Here is an 18,390-nt window from a genome sequence, read left to right as displayed (position 1 = left end):
TTAAACTTCATAAAAGTTGTGTGAATTTATGTAATTATCTTGATGCACAAAACATGTTAGCATTGTAAACTTTTGTTGATCACAGAGCTTATTTTTTTTGCGATAATCCAAAAGTCTATGGGAAAATCCTATTGGGTTTTTGTCGAGGGAACCGGTATGATGATAACTTCTGGGTTCCGGTACAAAATGACGTAATCCCTGCACCTCTCTATTGGGTGATTTGTCTGTGTCTCTCCTCCTGTAAACACTGTTATTACCTTTTCTGCATACCCCTGAATTGTTTTCATTTGGTTGCATATTGTTATATTTGATGCATATTTTCATTTGGTTGACTGCATTTTTATTTTTACTTATCCTATATTTTGGATACAATTTTATTTATAATTTGCTTCTACGAGACGATGCACTTTAAGGACCAGTCTAATTTGATGCAAAGATTTGTACATTAGCAGGAATGTAGCACAACATGGAGGTGAAAACAGCGGTCTGTTTATTTACATGTGAAAGTGCAATAAAAATATGTTATCCCTAAAATCAATTAATAATCGTGATCTCAATATTGATCAAAATAATCGTGATCATCATTTTGGCCATTATCGTGCAGCCCTAGTCACTTCTACAACAAAGTACAAACACTAGAACTATAATTTGTGACACTGAAGTCTTTTCTTCCATGGCAGGGAGCTGTCGATGCAAATCTCACTAGCCAATGAGAGTCAAGCGCTGTTAAGCCCCACCCACACGTGAGATTTGTACCAGAATGACGAACATAAAATTGGGGCGTAAATAAAAACTCTGGCAGCGTGTTCATAACCATGACTGTTAAAGAATACTGTGTATATTTTTGTTTGTTTCTTGAAAAGTTACACCCAATACTAGAGTTACTTTCAATATACGGCACAAATCTAATCCTATACTATACCTGCTACTAAAACCAGAGAATACAACAACCTCAATTGGAAGGAAGATCTAAAATTCTAGTGTGGAAATGGGTGGTATAACGATAGAAGCAAAACACTGGCAGAAATCTGCCAAGGTTACAGATTTTCCAAAGTACAGTTTCTATGGCGATTAAGCAAAGCTCCACAGGAAACTGATGTGTCAATACCACTGCACATACAGCCTTAGGGTAGCACAGATTCTGGTCTTTCTCAATGTTCTGTACCAACCATGACTCCGACTGTCCCAAAATATCTTCCTGACAGTCAGAAAGCTAGCAGGCCATTGCAGACTGTGCTAGAAATATTCAACAATGATTTGAATTACATCCTAAAACTACAGTCAGTTTTGACTGTTAGGCAGTTATGAAAATTAATTAAACTTTCTAACCAATCAAATTTGATAATCCAACTTATCTGTGGTATAAACTAGAGGTCAACCAATTGATAGTTGTTTACCGATTAATTGGCAACAATAACAGATCGCTGGAACTATCATTTATCGTCAAAAATCCACACCGGTGGTTTTTCCCGGTTGCATCCGTTGCGGTAGCGGTTGAGAGAAGGATCCGCTGTCTTTATACAGTACAGAGAGCGGCCTCTTAAACTGAAATAAAAACAAATTCACTGACAAATTTTGTTGTGTTATTTGAAGTGTTTTATTTTTATTCATTTTGGATGTCTCTATTGTTTATTTATTATTTGGACTGTTACCTTTTGGTTCAGTTTGGATGTATATATTTTAATTACTTTAATATTTATGAATAATTATATTTAGTTCATTTTTAAAAAGTACAGTACATTTTCATGGTACAGTCAGTACTGTTTTTTTTTGTACTTTGAGTGTTATGTTTTCATTCAGAATAAATTTTTAAAAACTATCGGTTGATTAATCGGTTATCGGTAAAATCCACTATCGGTCGACCTCTAGTATAAACCATCATAAAAGTGTGTTATTGTGATCCGGAGAAACAGCATTTCATAATTTGAAGTTTTCACCAAGCAGGGTTTTGGAGAACAACCAGCAGTCATTATAAAATAGTTAGAGCTTCTTACAGAGATGCCAGTTTCTCTCAGATGGAACACTAGACCAACAGTGTGCTGCAAAACCATCCAAGTACAGACCCACCTCCTGCAATTAACATGCACGAGAAAACACAACCGGGCCAAGTCCCGGTCAGGGCAAACACATATTTGAAAGAGGTATATAGTAGATTAGTCTCCTAAAATAACCTGTGTGCTTCCTCAGAAGAGCTGAGGAGCAGATTACTAACTAAATGCTTCCACAGGAGCCCTGTTTACAGCTAGAGAGTCCATTGAGTATAGTTTTCAGCTCATTCAGTTGGGAACGAGGTCTGAATTACACCCTCAAGCCACCATTATCTCCACTTTACGACACTTCAGTGTGGAGTTTACAGACAGATTCACTCAGAATAGGTACGTGCTGATATTAAACATTACACCACAACGCTGGAAAATTCTCCAAGCTGAGGTGATGATTAATTTTCTGGAACAGCAGGTCTAACAGTTCCAGTTGCAAGGCAAATCACTGGTTTATATAAATGCGCTTGTGTTAATACATTATCGTTTCTATGGTAACTCAAATGAACATGTATGAGAGACCCTCACATATGTCTAAAAATGGATGGATTTTTTTTTTAAAGTGTTGTTATTTAAGAATGGAAAAACAAACCTGTTGCTATGGGTAAGCTTTCTGTAAGGAAATGTTTAACATTTAAGGATGGATACTCCACATCCGCACTTTGAGGTAAAGCTATTCTGAAGCAAGGAAAGTCTTCAGGACTGTGAACTTTGTGAACTTTGAATTTGTGGTTTCTCAGTCATGTGAAGGTAACAACTTGTTATAATGTAAGTATTAGCTAACTCTTTTTGCAGAATGTAACTATAAAGTAATAAAAAAAAAGTATGACAGATCACTCTTTAATTAACAAAACAGTGAACTGAATGCTTTGCTTTGGTATAAAAACACTTTGGGATATGCTCTTATTGAAATATAATCAACTACAGGATGGGAAGTGTAACTCAAACTGGAAAAGGGGAGTTTGATGGTAAAAAGGATAATAAACTACAACCCGACTGTTGGTCACGTATTTTATTTATCCAGTCTGGGACTGCTCAGAACTGATACAGTGAGGGAAAAAAGTATTTGATCCCCTGCTGATTTTGTACGTTTGCCCACTGACAAAGAAATGATCATTCTATAATTTTAATGGTAGGTTTATTTGAACAGTGAGAGACAGAATAACAACAACAAAATCCAGAAAAACGCATGTCAAAAATTTTATAAATTCATTTGCATTTTAATGAGGGAAATAAGTATTTGACCCCTTTGCAAAACATGACTTAGTACTTGGTGGCAAAACCCTTGTTGGCAATCACAGAGGTCAGACGTTTCTTGTAGTTGGCCACCAGGTTTGCACAAATCTCAGGAGGGATTTTGTCCCACTCCTCTTTGCAGATCTTCTCCAAGTCATTAAGGTTTCGAGGCTGACGTTTGGCAACTCGAACTTTCAGCTCACTCCACAGATTTTCTATGGGATTTAGGTCTGGAGACTGCCTAGGTCACTCCAGGACCTTCATGTGCTTCATCTTGAGCCACTACTTTGTTGCCTTGGCCGTGTGTTTTGGGTCATCGTCATGCTGGAATACCCATCCACGACCCATTTTCAATGCCCTGTCTGAGGGTAGGAGGTTCTCACCCAAGATTTGAGGGTACATGGCCCCGTCCATCGTCCCTTTGATGCGGTGAAGTTGTCCTGTCCCCTTAGCAGAAAAACACCCCCAAAGCATAATGTTTCCACCTCCATGTTTGACGGTGGGGATGGTGTTCTTGGGGTCATAGGCAGCATTCCTCCTCCTCCTCCAAACACGGCGAGTTGAGCTGATGGCAGAGCGCTCCATTTTGGTCTCATCTGACCACAACACTTTCACCCAGTTGTCCTCTGAATCATTCAGATGTTCATTGGCAAACTTCAGACGGGCATGTATATGTGCTTTCTTGAGCAGGGGGACCTTGCGGGCGCTGCAGGATTTCAGTCCTTCACAGCGTAGTGTGTTACCAATTGTTTTCTTGGTGACTATGGTCCCAGCTGCCTTGAGATCATTGACAAGATCCTCCCGTGTAGTTCTGGGCTGATTCCTCACTGTTCTCATGATCACTGCAACTCCATGAGGTGAGATCTTGCATGGAGCCCCAGGCCAAGGGAGATTGACAGTTCTTTTGTGTTTCTTCCATTTGCGAATAATTGCACCAACTGTTGTCACCTTCTCACCAAGCTGCTTGGCAATGGTCTTGTAGTCCATTTCAGACTTGTGTAGGTCTACAGTCTTGTCCCTGACATCCTTGGAGAGCTCTTTGGTCTTGGCCATGGTGGAGAGTTTGGAATCTGATTGACTGATTGCTTCTGTGGACAGGTGTCTTTTATACATGTAACAAGCTGAGATTAGGAGCACTCCCTTTAAGAGTGTGCTCCTAATCTCAGCTCGTTACCTGTATAAAAGACACCTGGGAGCCAGAAATCTTTCTGATTGAGAGGGGGTCAAATACTTATTTCCCTCATTAAAATGCAAATGAATTTATAACATTTTTGACATGCGTTTTTCTGGATTTTCTTGTTGTTATTCTGTCTCTCACTGTTCAAATAAATCTACCATTAAAATTATAGACTGATCATTTCTTTGTCAGTGGGCAAACGTACAAAATCGGCAGGGGATCAAATACTTTTTTCCCCCTCACTGTATGCAAATAAACACACAAAAAAAAAAATCTAATTTCGGATTTGTGCCACTTCAACCATATAAGGTAAATACGTCCATTAGGAGTGTAATGATGCATGGAAAAATGTGACGATGTGGAAATGTGTGATTCAGATCGGGAAATCAGCATTCTATTAATTACGCATGTAATGGAGTTACACTGTTTGAGGTCCCAGTCTGCACAACCCAGAGAGTTAAACCCTGCGCTCGGGGAACTTGCCTGCCTACAGTACATCTGTAAGCCACAAAAACGCCCCTTAACTTGAAATTTCATCTGATCAACTTGGGCTAGGCTTCTCAACTACGAGTTTCCTGGCTGTTTTACGGACTGACGTCAAATCAACATGGCCGCTCACACTGTGCACAGTGTAATTAGTTTATATAGGGATGGGCCTTTTGGTCGTTTTATCTCCTCGAGTACTCAAGGTAATTATTCGAGTACTCGGAAAAACTACGTTGCTGTACATGTTCATATACTGTATGTAACACGGATGTCTATTGCTTCTGCAATGCATTTTGGTGTTTCAGTGTCTCACTTGTTCAATATTGCAGGCTTTTATAATGTTGTTTGTTACAAAAAAAAAAGCACCAAAAAAACCCCCAGCATAATAAAAATGCAAGTATCATATCCACCTTTCTCCTGGACGCAGAAGTCTCTGTCAGCTCATACCGGAAGCCTGTTTTACATTTCCAGCCTCCGGTGTTTACAATAAAATTAGCGCATGTTCCTAGTATTAATAATGTGATGTTAATCTTGTGAAAATGGCTTTAGAGTGTTGCGATGACCATCTTTTGACAGTGCCTCACCAGTCAAAGTTTAATGACTGGGTAGATGACATGAAGCTATGGCCCGAGGTTAGCTACACTGATATAATTAACTACTTCGGTTTCTCTGAAGGCGTTGATGGCGAAGGACTTCGGAATTACAAAAGCATAGAAGCATATAATTACCTGCACAGCAATGAAATAGGCCAGGTTTTGTACAAGAAACAGGGCAACTTTGTTTTCATATCCAAGATACAACTCCGGATTGGGATGAAGTTCAGAGGGCTTTCTGCCCACAACATGATAAGAGCACACATAAACCTTCTCTGGGGGGTACTTTAACTTCAATGCTACGAGCCATGCTCGTTTCCTCTAGCCAGTATTTGGCATAGAATAGCAAGGCAAGGCAAACCAGTACAACGGAATAGTTCCATCATGGCGGCACTCATTGGTTTCTCAGGAAAAAAGTGGTATTGTCATAATATGAAGACCCTCTGGCCAAAATCAATAAATTATTGCAGAGAAAGCGTGTCTCTCTGCTTTTACCCCGGTTACTGTAATTAGAGTAGCATGCGCACACTGCTGTTCTAATGGCTGATAGAAACGTGTAAAAGCAAAAGCGGAAAAATGCACAATCATCATTTTAATGATCGATCGTTGACGTCTTTTACGAGTACTTGAGTACTCAAGCCCATCCTTAGTTTATAACAGTATTAGCTTTAGATCCATTAATATACAGACACGGTACGTGGTTAAATCTAGAACACTGGCCATACTAATACCTGTTTTGAGAAGATTATCATCAACGTTAGAGTGATCAATAACATTAGCTTGTGAGCTTGCTGCTAACGCTATGCGCTATTGTCTGCTGTACTACAATTTCAGTCCAAAATGTTGCATGAATATTTGAAGTTCTCTACTGTAGAACAGTACCAATAGGCACTCAGGAGAAAAGGTTAAATGTTAGCTCTTTATGAGCTTTATGTGCTCAACAAAAAAATATATACGCTTTTATAGATGCGGCCATTTGTTTAATCCACTTTTTCTACGCTGAACGTGCCGAGGTGGGAAATGATATTACAACTCGCAAATGGCCACTTACAAGGTACCATGAACGTAAGAAAAATATACCGAGTGTACGCGGGTCATGTGATCTCGTTATTTCGTGGAGAGCTGGCGGAGCTCTATATCATTCATTTTCCCCGGGGTCAGACACATTATACAAGAATTTATCAAATTTATTTTCTTTTATTTTTTTTTTTATTTTTAAAGATATGGTGAGTAGCAGTACATTTTATTTACAATATTAAAACCTCTGTTCATACTAATTTCTGATTTATTTAATTTTATAAATCAGAAATCTTTTTGCATTTTTTTTTTCATAATTTAGAAATTAAATCATAAATCATAATTTTCAATCAAATTTTGTTCCAAATATTCTGAGAATCGAATTGAACTGTGAGCAGAGTATACCGTTACACCCCTAACATCCACAATATATTCAGCCTGTTCCGATACTGATCTAGAGTTTAAGGCTAATATTGGTTAGATAGAAAAACTCATTATTGTTTAGCTCATCTACATATACAATCTAGAAATCCAGGACAACTGGACTCCGATGTGGTGAAGCGACCTTAGGTCACTTACGACCGCGAGGTCAGTTTTGGAAGCCTTTGACCTAACTCATGTCACGAAAACAAAAACAAAAAAACCACCTGCTACTAAAACAAAATCAGACCCAGTAGGCTGATTCGTAAACACCTCCCTGTTTGATAATTAAGACATTCCTACTGTACAAGATGCCTGATTATGGCTTACATCATATCTACATAGGATCTTTAGTTAATAGCTTGTAAAAAGTAGTGCCAAAACCCCCTAAATCGGTTGTTTGGCTTCGGCTACAGGCTCCATGGACACGGATGCACTGAGGTCTGATGATTTAGTACGTAGGAGGCCCCCCGATGTGTCATCTTTTTTAATATGCAGCAAGAAATTAGAATCTGGAGGATATGCTTCAGCCTGAAGGTTCATTTTGCAATTCAGATCAACATGCATGTGTGAAATTAATCACACCTTTGAAGATTGCCCACGTAAGAGACATCAAGAGGCGACTGCTGACGTGGGTCTGCCAAGCGCTCAAAACGTTATTTCAAATATACAGGAATTTCCAAATATGGATTTTATAGACAGGAATTTGGGGGGGGGGGGGCGGGGACAGAAAAAAAAGAAGCCTTAAATGATTCTTCAGCATGAGCTCAGTCTCCTCAGAGGAGCGGGCCATATTTCAGTCTAGTTCACCGTCAGTTTGAACTAAAGAAGCACAGCACAGAAGTACGTTTTGTCCCTGAACTACCGTTATCCATACAACCACGGATGTTTTCTTTCGATGTGTTTACAACAGTCATGTGAGCTCCTGTCCTTTGGCCCAAAGTGGAGCTGGGACTGAGCTTGTCTGAAACAAAAGCAAAACCACAAACAGCCAAACAACCCCGAATTGCCTCGACTCTGTCTGCGGAAAATTAACAACAGATCCCGAGGGTTTGTGTGCGTCTCCGATCCAGCTGACACAATGAACGTTTAATACGTGATCAATTTTCATATGGATAAAATATACATTTATAGCAGACAATAATTCGAAGCAATGTGTTGTAGCCCTATAGTAGGTGTTGTGACTTGGAGAACAAACCCATATCTATGGCAGGAATGTTCAACTAAAAATGATAAAAGGCAAACTACATAAATCAGTCCATACAGGGTTTTCCTGATTGTTGTGGCCAAAAATATTTAAATTGGTGAAATTGCAATTGCAAGAAAATTGTTTTGCACTGTCTTTCACAGGGATGTTTGTTGGTAAATGAGACCTTTTAGCTGTACTCATGTTTGGGCTTTGGCTGAATGCGAGTTGTGATGATGTCACAACTCATGTTGTGATGACGCCCACATCTGTGGTAATTTTGAAAGATTGAAAGCTCCTCTAAATACTGCAGCGTTTTCTTGATTTTGATTAATTTCTTTGATCGCAATATCCTGGAGTGACTGAATAGAACCAGCAATGACCGAATAAGAAACCAGCTGCATCAATGTTATAGTGTCTAGGCTCTTCTACTCAACTCGATAGTGTCTTTCCACAAATCACCTAAATAAGGTAGAAACTGTAGCGCACGTATATATGGGGAGGGGGAGGGGGAGGGGCAGGGATGGGTGTTGAGCTACTACTTTCTTGGCAGCTGTTGCTACTGCTTTCCTGGTGGTTATCAGAGTTCAAAACACCGGTGCGACTGTCGATCTTTGTAGAGTCGTATGTTGATTAGCATTTTATTGGGGAGGGAGGGGAAAGAAGACTGCATATTTTTGAATGATAACTAATAGCAGCATACAGCAGCATGTTAAAATGTGAAGTTCCTATGAAAGAAACGTGTAAAAGTTGGCAGACCTATGAAAGAAGTGTATAGTAAATGACATTTATTTAGACACCTTTTTCAAGGCAGCAAGAACAGGTGACTGTAAGAGAATTCTGAGAATCAATGAAAGCTTAGTACACACACACACACACACACACACACACACATCTTGTTACTGAGATCATCACACAACATGGCTCCTCTCCTTGAAGCACTATTGCTTTCCGAGAAACCTTTTCTCAGACCTGAGAAATATTTGCCAGTACATACACCTTTATGTAAAAAAAAAAAAGTCATTTTACATTTTCACACTATCCAGAATTCATAGCAAATCCGTAGTATTGCCAGCCGAAAACAGTCCCTGTGAACCGCCGTATATACGTGCACTCCAGTTTATACTGCAGCTGGCTTGATCACGGTCTAAAATGCGGGTTAAATCAACGCCTGTGTGCTGAGCTTGATGCAAGCTTGATGTGTGTTGTGATGGCAGTGGCATAAACGGCTCGTTTGCCTCACACCTCTGGGGTTGGGGGCTCAGTTCCCACCTCCACCCTGTGTTGTTTGCCCCACGTGATTCTTATTATCGGGTCATGGTGGCTTATTTAGAAAGTATGCTTGACGTTTTACGGGTAAGCTAGGAACAGCGTACGGTACACATTTCGTCATCAGCAGAGTACACACGGAAAAAGTGAAGCATATGGCATATAGGTCGGACATGTGCATTTAATCCTTTTTCACTAGTTAATTGTTCCACAAGATGGCAACAGAGACCCACAGCTGTTAATTGTCAAGGTAGTTGAAGAAAAAAACGGAATAAGCGGAAGAGACAGAAACAAGTGCAGTTTAGAAAGTACCCACGTTTGTATAATTCTAGCCTTAAAGTGTATAAGAATTTGTATTTGGGTGCTAATCATGGCGAGAGACCGCCTGAGCATTGTTCTTCGTGTTGTTGTGATTCTTCGTCGTTGTCGTCCTTTAGTCCTTTACTGCTCTGTACTGACTCTAGGCCAGGAGAGGTAGTGCAACTTGTCGTAATGCACATGCGTAGACCGCCTGTGTATGTCAAATGGAGTATACTTTGAAAGGTCATGCATACGCGTAAAAAAAAAAAACAAGTATACAAGAGGCTTTAGTTGTTAGCATGTTTGAGTCGCACCTCTGGGACTGGGGGTTCGAATCCTGCCACCATCCTATGTCTGTGGAGTTTGCATGTTCTTCCTGTGCTTAAGGGTTTTCCTCCCTCAGTCCAAAGACATACATTGTAGGCTGACTGACATCGACATGTGTGTGATTGTGCCCTGTGATTGTGCCCTGTGATGGGTTGGCACCCCGTCTACACCCCTGCCTTGTACCCCAAGTTCCCCTGGAGTTTAAAATTTTTAGTTGAACATTCCTGCCATAGATACCGGTATGCTCTCACAACACCTACTATAGGGCTAAACAACTGCCAACAACAATTAGTCTGGAAAAATGTACTACTATACAATCATCGGGAGGTAATGAGTACAAGTCTGCGCAGATGAGGAATGAAAGTAAACACACGAGAGAGAGAGCGAGAGAGAGAGCGAGAGAGAGAGCGGGAGAGAGAGCGGGAGAGAGAGAGAGAGAGAGAGAGAGAGAGAGAGAGAGAGAGAAACCTGTTGGAGCAGGTATACACACCCATAAGCATGTGAAAAACAAACTTGTACTGGGGCTGGACTGCTCATTAGAAGAGCAGAGAGTTATTCATGCCTGGAGCAACATGGCTGCACAAATTGCGCTGCTCTGACAGAGGGAGGGCCTTTACATCACTGCCACGTGATTTGGCCTCATATGACCTGCCTGCATATATACAACTCGCTTAACAATACTGTTTGCTGTGTATGGTCACTTTTATAGTTACCGCCAATTTCATTCAAGACAATTTCATTGTCTTGTGCATTCTAAGACTCCTCTTTTTCCTCACATTATTGCCATTAATCATTTTACTTACGGCTGCCTCGACTACAAGCTCGCTACTCGGTCATGCCTGGGGACACAGCAAGATTTTTATCAGTTGCATGATCAACATTGTAACATATGTAAGGAGTAAAACACTACGTGGTAGAGGTCGACCGATAGTGGATTTTACCTAAGTTGGGCGGTACCTGCCAATAACCGATTAATCAACCGATAATACTGAATGAAAACATAACATAAAATATTGCCCAACTTTATTGCAAAGATAAACAGGACTGAATGTACCATGAAAATGTACTGTAGTTTTTTTAGATGAAATAAATATAGAAATATTAATATATATTAAAGTATTAATAAATATCAAAGTAAATAAAAGATATACATCCAAACTGAACCAAAAAGTAACACTCAAAATTACAAATAAAAATGGAGACATCCAAAATGAAGAAAAATGAAACTTAAAAAAACACTTCAAATTACACAACAAAATGTGCCAGTGATCGCTCTTATTTCACCTCTAGAGGCTGCTCATCCATCCATCCATCTCCTATACCGCTTATCCTTCTTCACGATCACGGGGAAACCTGGAGCCTATCCCAGGGAGCATTGGGCACAAGGCGGGGTACACCACCACGCCTGGACAGGGTGCCAATCCATCGCAGGGCACACCTTCACACATACACTACGGACACCTTCATTCATACACTACGGACACTTTGGATATGGCGATCAGCCTACCATGCATGTGATGACTGGGGGAGGAAACCGGAGTACCTGGTGGAAACCCCCGCAGCACGGGGAGAACGTGCAAACTCCGCACACATGGCCACGCTGGGAATCGAACCCAACTGGAGGTGTGAGGCGAACGTGCTAACCACTAAGCCATTGTGCACCCATGAGGCTGCTCATGTACTGTATAATTACAGGAGACCCTTCTCTCAGCCGCTTCAGCGTAAAGTATACTTCATGTTTTACATGTACGCTAGGAACAGCGTACAGTAGGCGTGATGCAAATTTCGTCATCAGCAGAGTATGCGCATCCCAGATTTTTCTAACCACACATACCTTGTACGCTCAGGTCGCACATGCGCATTTAATTCTTCTGCATTATGTAGTTGTTCCACAAGGTGGCAACAGTGACCCAGGGCCGTTGATTCTCAAGGCAGTCGAAGAAAAAAATGGAAGAGACGGAAACGAGTGCAGGTTAGCGCTTGTATAATTCCAGCCTAAAGAGTATAAGGATTTGTATTTGGGTGCTAATCGTGGCTAGAGATCGCCCGAGCATTGTTCTTCGTGTTGTTGGGATTCTTCTTTGTTGTCCTTCACACCAGAAGACCTGTTTTACTGCTCTGTACTGACTCCTGTAGGCCAGGAGGGGTAGTGCAAATAATCCCAACACGCATGCGTTGATCGCCTGTGTACGACGCGCACATGTCAAATAGCGTACACTTTGAAAGACTACATGTACGCCTGTACGCATACCCTAGCATATGGGTTAAAAATAAATAAATAAATAAATAAATAAATTTATACAAGAGGCTTAACACACTCTGAGATAAGCGCTATCTGCCCTCTTCCGCATACATGATCGGCTAGTGTTTCTGTGATCGACAGTGGAGAGAGAGAGTACGAGGGAGTACGACATCACTCCCGATTTTGCTCTCTGGGCTTCCGGCCATGGATGGCTGTAAGCTTGCGATCTCCTGACATCATAGACAGCACGAACGCTTTTCCGCTGCGTCACTCAGAACCTCTTGGTAGATGTTTTGAAAGCGTGTCAGTACTTTTTCTTCCCGCCACTTTGCTAACAAACCTAAATATTGCAACGTAAAAATTTTAATCCTGCAACATGGCTACTTTCATTCACCAAGTAATAATGACTATTTCAGCAAGTCCTGACAGAGGTTTTAAGTCTCAGGGGATGAGTGTGGGTTTAGACAACGTCACTGTGCTATTTCTGAATTCACCTCAGCTTTCTATCCTGCATCACTCGTCCTCCATCTCTCTCCATCTCTGACGCTTACTGGAGGAGGAAAGACCTGCTCATAAAGAGAGCCGACTTGTCTCTGTAATGCCTGGGCCACAACATGTCGTCGTTAATGACTTTCCTATAATTACACGCCCTACTGTCTTTTATTCCTTACACATTATCCCAACCTATCATGTAACTGGTTTTCCACACACACGTACTTTAAAGAAAGACAGTGAGGGGGAGAGAGGGAGCGAAAGAGACAGTGCAGTGCAGGAGGATGAGTCACCACAGAGACCAGCATGTAAATCCCAGCTTCTTCTGCGTTCCATCCTCTGCTGCAGAATCAATCCTAGAACTCCCTGCGAATGTCTACATGCAAAAAAAAACCTCACACATGATAACACATAAAGCGAGGCTCCGCTCTCGCTGATCTCACGGATGCGTCGGTGGATTTTAATGCTGTGCTTCAGCGCTATTATAAACGTACATGACGTCACATGTTGACCAAGAATCCGTTTCTTTAGTCAACCCCTAGCTAATACACAGTCGGCTTTAACACTATTTGGCATATAATAGTGACCGTTATACCGTGGAGACCACGCAGCCCTCGGAAGAACAGACGCTGTAACCGTTTCTGAGTTATAAATGATTAAGTGGCTTATTTCACACAATGAGAAAATCTAAGGCACCCTGTGACAAAGCAAACTGCTTCTGTGTGCAAGCGGATGGGGGTTAAAATGTTCTTGGCTTCTGAAGACACCATATCTCTCGCACACACACACAGCCCTGTTGAAAGGTACGAGAAGCTCAAGGACTATGAGAGCGATCACATACACATAAAAAAAAAACAGAACGCAAGCAGAGGGGAAAGGAATAGATATGAACCTAGCAGCCCATTTCTTGCTGTCAACACCATTTCTCTGGAATTTATCACGTTTTTGGAAAAAAAAAAAAAAAAAAAAAAAAAACCCTACAAGTGTCACCCAATCTAGCCAAGAGAGAGATGGATAAAAACAGAGCTTGCACAGCCTTCAAACAATTTCCACTTGTAACCGTAGCTGCTCCTACCATTCTAGAATAAATAAATGACTTTAGGCTATTTAGGAGCAAAGAAAATGTTCAAAAAAAACAAGTGGCGCTACACATCATTAATTCAGAGTTGAATAAATATCTGGTCTTTACGTCCAAACATCATATATAAATCGTATAGAAATGATGCAGCTGTGGAGCCGCAGAAGATTGTTGATGACTACAGGCATAAAACACGTTTCCCAGAGACGTTTAAAGTCAGCTTAAATGCTCCCCACAAGACAGCAATTCAACATCTATGACAAGCTACGAAATTCAATTACCACCAAACTATGGATGCACTAAACCGATAGAGTCGTGGTACCCAAAACACTGGCTCGGTGTCAGTGCAGAGCGGACACGCGTAACACGGCACACAAGGATGTTGAAGCACGCCGCACACGTCACACCTGTAACGTCTCACACGCTTAAATTAAGACGATATCATTATCGGATCAGAACAGAGTATCGCCTGGACTGATAGTCAGACGTCTGATGTTATTATCATACCGAGAATGAAAAATGGGATGCATCAGCGGCGTAGCCAGGAATTCATTTCAAAGGCCGATGAGGAAATAAGCTATAACGTCAGAAAGCGGTAAAATGAAGCGGTGGTGGTTTTCAGAAGCGTCGTGTCATGTGAATAATGTTAATAGGTGTATGAAATAGAATACCTTACAAAAGTTCCATGGAAAATTATTCAGATAACATGATCTTATAAAACCAGATGCGTGCTTTTTCTCTCCGTCTCCAGTAAAGTGACAGTATGTCATCACCTCCATATCCCTATACTCAGAGTGCAGCTAATAGCTTCCAGAAGAAAAACAAGTAAAATCCATGATCCTGATTGGTTAATAGTGATTCTCAGCATAGTACAGTTCCCAGAAACCAATAAAATGTGATTAGACAAACCAAGGGACGTGCTTGTTTGACGTTTGCAGCCGCAAAACACATATACAACCAGCTATGCTTGTTAAAGTCTCAGTGAAGTGCCTTGAAACGTGCAGCGTTATTCAGCGTGTTGACATAATTTCCATTGAAACAGGAAGTCAGGGCGGGACATGTCAAGTGGTTCCTCGCCCTTTTTAAATACCCAATAGTGTTCCTCTTACCTCACAGTCTTGGTTAAACCGTACTTGACAGTTACTACTGTGGATTTTTATTATGTTGGGGGCAGGTCACTTCAGATTATAGAGAGCATTTGATTGGACAGAAAATCTGATGAGACGCTGAAGTGCAGAATGATGTCATCATAATTGTTGATCCGTATTGGTGGTAGAGAGAGAGTGTACATTTTGAACGCATATACCTTCTAAATGTGAATGTTGTCATTACTTTGGAGCACACTAGCTTATAGATAACCTTAAGGCTGATATATTCACACTAAAAGGAACAAAACATCAACCACCCATGAATAAACATTTGAAACTAGCAGGAAATACTTCAGCAGTGATTCAAATCCAATGCATCACTAAGCCAAGCTAATAATTTACCAACATCATATATCTTTATTACAGATGATGGTCATCCGTTTAACTATCTGAACTGTATATTGCATGGTTCGCATTGTGTTTTGATAGTTACATAATAGGTATACCCAACGCCCCCAAGTCAGAGTACAAGTACGATTTTTTAGTACTTGATGATATGGATACCATCATGGAACATTTGAACTCCTTGATCTGAGTTTGATGTTTAACCTGTCAGAGTTTAAACAGTATCTTTAATAAAGATTGCCAGGACAGACACCAGAGAATGAATAAGTGCAAGGTGCCATGAAGTGTAAAGTATACACCCTGGGGAACTATGGCAAAGGAAATGTGTGTGTATCTCAGTGCTCGCAGAACTGAAGTGCTCGCTCACAGTTTCTCTGCACGCTAATACCTGTGTCTGTGTATGTGTTTGTGTGTGAGAGAGAGAGAGAGCAATTCATGGCACCTTTCATGATTGTGCTCGCTGATATTACTCTGTGCAGGTCAGCCATTTTTGGACTCTCTCTTAAATATAGCATTTGGGGGGTTACTTGGATTGTAGGAAAATGCTGTAGATATTCACAGAGCACAGTTTGCAGTCTGCTTTGATTGCCATCTTTAATCGTGTAAAGGTCCAGATCAACGGCGCAACAATGTACATCACGTATTATCGTGTGCTGTTGGACCTTAGGAACATTTTTATGAGTAAATGAGCACAGTATCAGACCAATGTCCGATACCAGTGTCAGTATTGATGCATCCCTATCCTGGAGATCCTCTGGCACTCTGGCATGCACTGATACAAATACACCTGTAGCATTGCAACAACAACAACAAAGTTGTAAGCATTATTATTATTTTATTTATTTTTTGCAGAAACACAGATCCATAATCGTGGCCCTGCACTGCAGTGTGTGAAGATCAACACATTTTGTGCATGCAGTATGAAAGATCCATCTCACCTCTCATCATGAGCTCTTCAGCAAGGCCTAACCTGCAGGTTAGGCTCTATTTCATGCGTGCATTTCTATATAAACTTAATTTATGAGCAGTTTTGGGAGTCAAATAACACGCTGGCAAATGTAAAGTTCAGTGCTGTGTCAAGGTGTGCTGCGTTTTGACGTCATTCCCCGAGCTAACGCCAGCTGGATAGAAAGGTGCTGCTGGTGAGCGCAGAGACAAAAACAAGCACGGAAACACTGCGCAAAAACAATAACAACAACAGAAACACTTCCCAAAATATCCAGGTGAATTACCTGTAATTCGGCCCGTTCCACATCCCACTGCGCTCTCTCCACCTCGAAACGGGCCCATTCGTGCTGCAGAAAGTGCAGGATCCCCGGGATATTATACTGCGCTCTCACCGCCTCTCCGCCTCCGTCGCCCGGCTGCTGGACTCCTTTTGCTCCGCCACCCAAAGCCGAGTTATTGTTATTGTTAAAAAACACACCGGGGCCCGCCTGTTCGTCCATGGCCAGGCCGGGAAGGGAGATCCGTTCGCCCAGATTGGCACGACAACTCCGTCTGATGTTTTCTCTCTGTGTCTCTCAGTCTACTTTACAATATCCGCTTTGAGTAAGAGACAGCAGAGAGGAAAAACAGGCTGCAGACAGAGACAGCTCTCTCTACTGGGCAACTCTACTCAAAACCAGTAGTCCGTTGGCTGAATTACAAAAAGCGCTCCTGCTCCCTATAAACGCGCACTTCCTAGAGAATGAAATACTTTAATTCTACGCCCTACGTAGTGCACAATCAGTCCAACAGAGACTTGTTTTGGGGATTTAGCCGTTGTTCTGTGACGTCGACAGCGAGCTCACGCCCACAAACAGAAGCGTAGGGCTCGCGCGCTGTGTCAATATACTCGGCTCTGATTGGCTGTCATAAATCACTTCGGTCGTAAACATCCAATCGAAGGTGAATGCACTTGTTTGTACGGCAAAGCGGGCGCTGTGCATGCTGGGACATGCGGATGGGGACTTTCAAATTGAAGCCTATGTTTTTGTTGTTTAAGTCAGTTGTTTTTTGTGTGTATTATTATTTTTGTTAAAGGCAGAAAGGAAAACGAAATGTTTGTTATAATGGATCATTATGTAAAAAAAAAATGTGTATAAAGAAATATCAAGAAGTAAAAAAAAGACATTAAATGACAACTATGGTATATCAAAACTATTCAAATAAAACTGTGTGAAAGGTCCATTTAAAGGACACAGCAGAGTGGGCTGGCAAATTGTGCATTGCAACAGATGCTACAGGCTGTTGTATACCAACACAGTACACCTGTGTACCTGCATAGGTGTTCTTTCCTTCATTTGTCTTCAGTAACCGCTTTGGTCAGGAAGAGGAAACCAAAGAACATAGAAGAAACTCACATTGACAAGGAGAGAGTAATCTCAGTAAACTCAGGCTCAAACCCGGATACCCTAGACTTAATCCCACATTTGATTTAAATAGCTGCACGGTGGGTATACCTAATAAAGTGGTCTCTGAGTAGACAGTGCATGACATTTATTTTATTGGGTACAGTTAAATTATTTTACATGTCAATCTATGTACTGGCAGTAGATTTATGCAATTAGACGACAGCATCATTTTCCATAATGTAGTCACGAATGATTGGAAGTTGAATGAATATGACAACTCTTTTGGACTTGGAGAATCAGAGACTACTAAACATCATTATTACCACATACATGACTGCACTGAAATGTAAGACTCTTCATAATGCTGTTTGTAGCATTAAAGGAAAAAAATCCACACTGAATTATTTGCATAGTAATCATTATAATTAACGTGATCTTCAGTGGCTTCCAAGATTTATGTATTCATGTATTTTGTAATTAAATTGTCAGTTGTTGTTTTTCGTTTAAATGTCTTTCATTGACACGTTGGTCTATTTTCACTTTGGTTGCCAGTTTCCTACATTACCCACAATGCCATTCAACTACTCGCGGATAGTGATTTAGTCCTTTAATCATTGTGTCTCTCACCTCCTCATCTATACACTCTGCTCAAACAACTAATGGTCCAAAGCTTTATTTATTTATACTGCTGTCAACACA

The 18,390-nt window shown here is 41.0% G+C and overlaps 1 protein-coding gene across 2 annotated transcripts in view; it reads right to left on the bottom strand.

Moving 5' to 3' along the window:
• Positions 1 to 17,116, bottom strand: part of strn (striatin, calmodulin binding protein) — a 67,880-nt gene extending 50,764 nt beyond the window's left edge. The window contains exon 1 of one of the 2 annotated variants that reach the window (XM_047157993.2): positions 16,588 to 17,116. In XM_047157993.2, coding sequence (XP_047013949.1) covers positions 16,588 to 16,803 — 216 coding nt within the window. In that variant the 5' untranslated portion in view covers positions 16,804 to 17,116. The remainder of the gene's footprint in view (positions 1 to 16,587) is intronic. The other variant, XM_017478342.3, reaches the window with a different exon arrangement.
• Between the last annotated feature and the right edge of the window lie 1,274 nt (positions 17,117 to 18,390).

The sequence above is a fragment of the Ictalurus punctatus genome, chromosome 10 (genome assembly GCF_001660625.3).
Source record: "Ictalurus punctatus breed USDA103 chromosome 10, Coco_2.0, whole genome shotgun sequence".
Classification (NCBI taxonomy): domain Eukaryota; kingdom Metazoa; phylum Chordata; class Actinopteri; order Siluriformes; family Ictaluridae; genus Ictalurus; species Ictalurus punctatus.
Note: the sequence above shows the minus strand (reverse complement) of the source record. Positions and strands in the feature narration are given on the sequence as shown.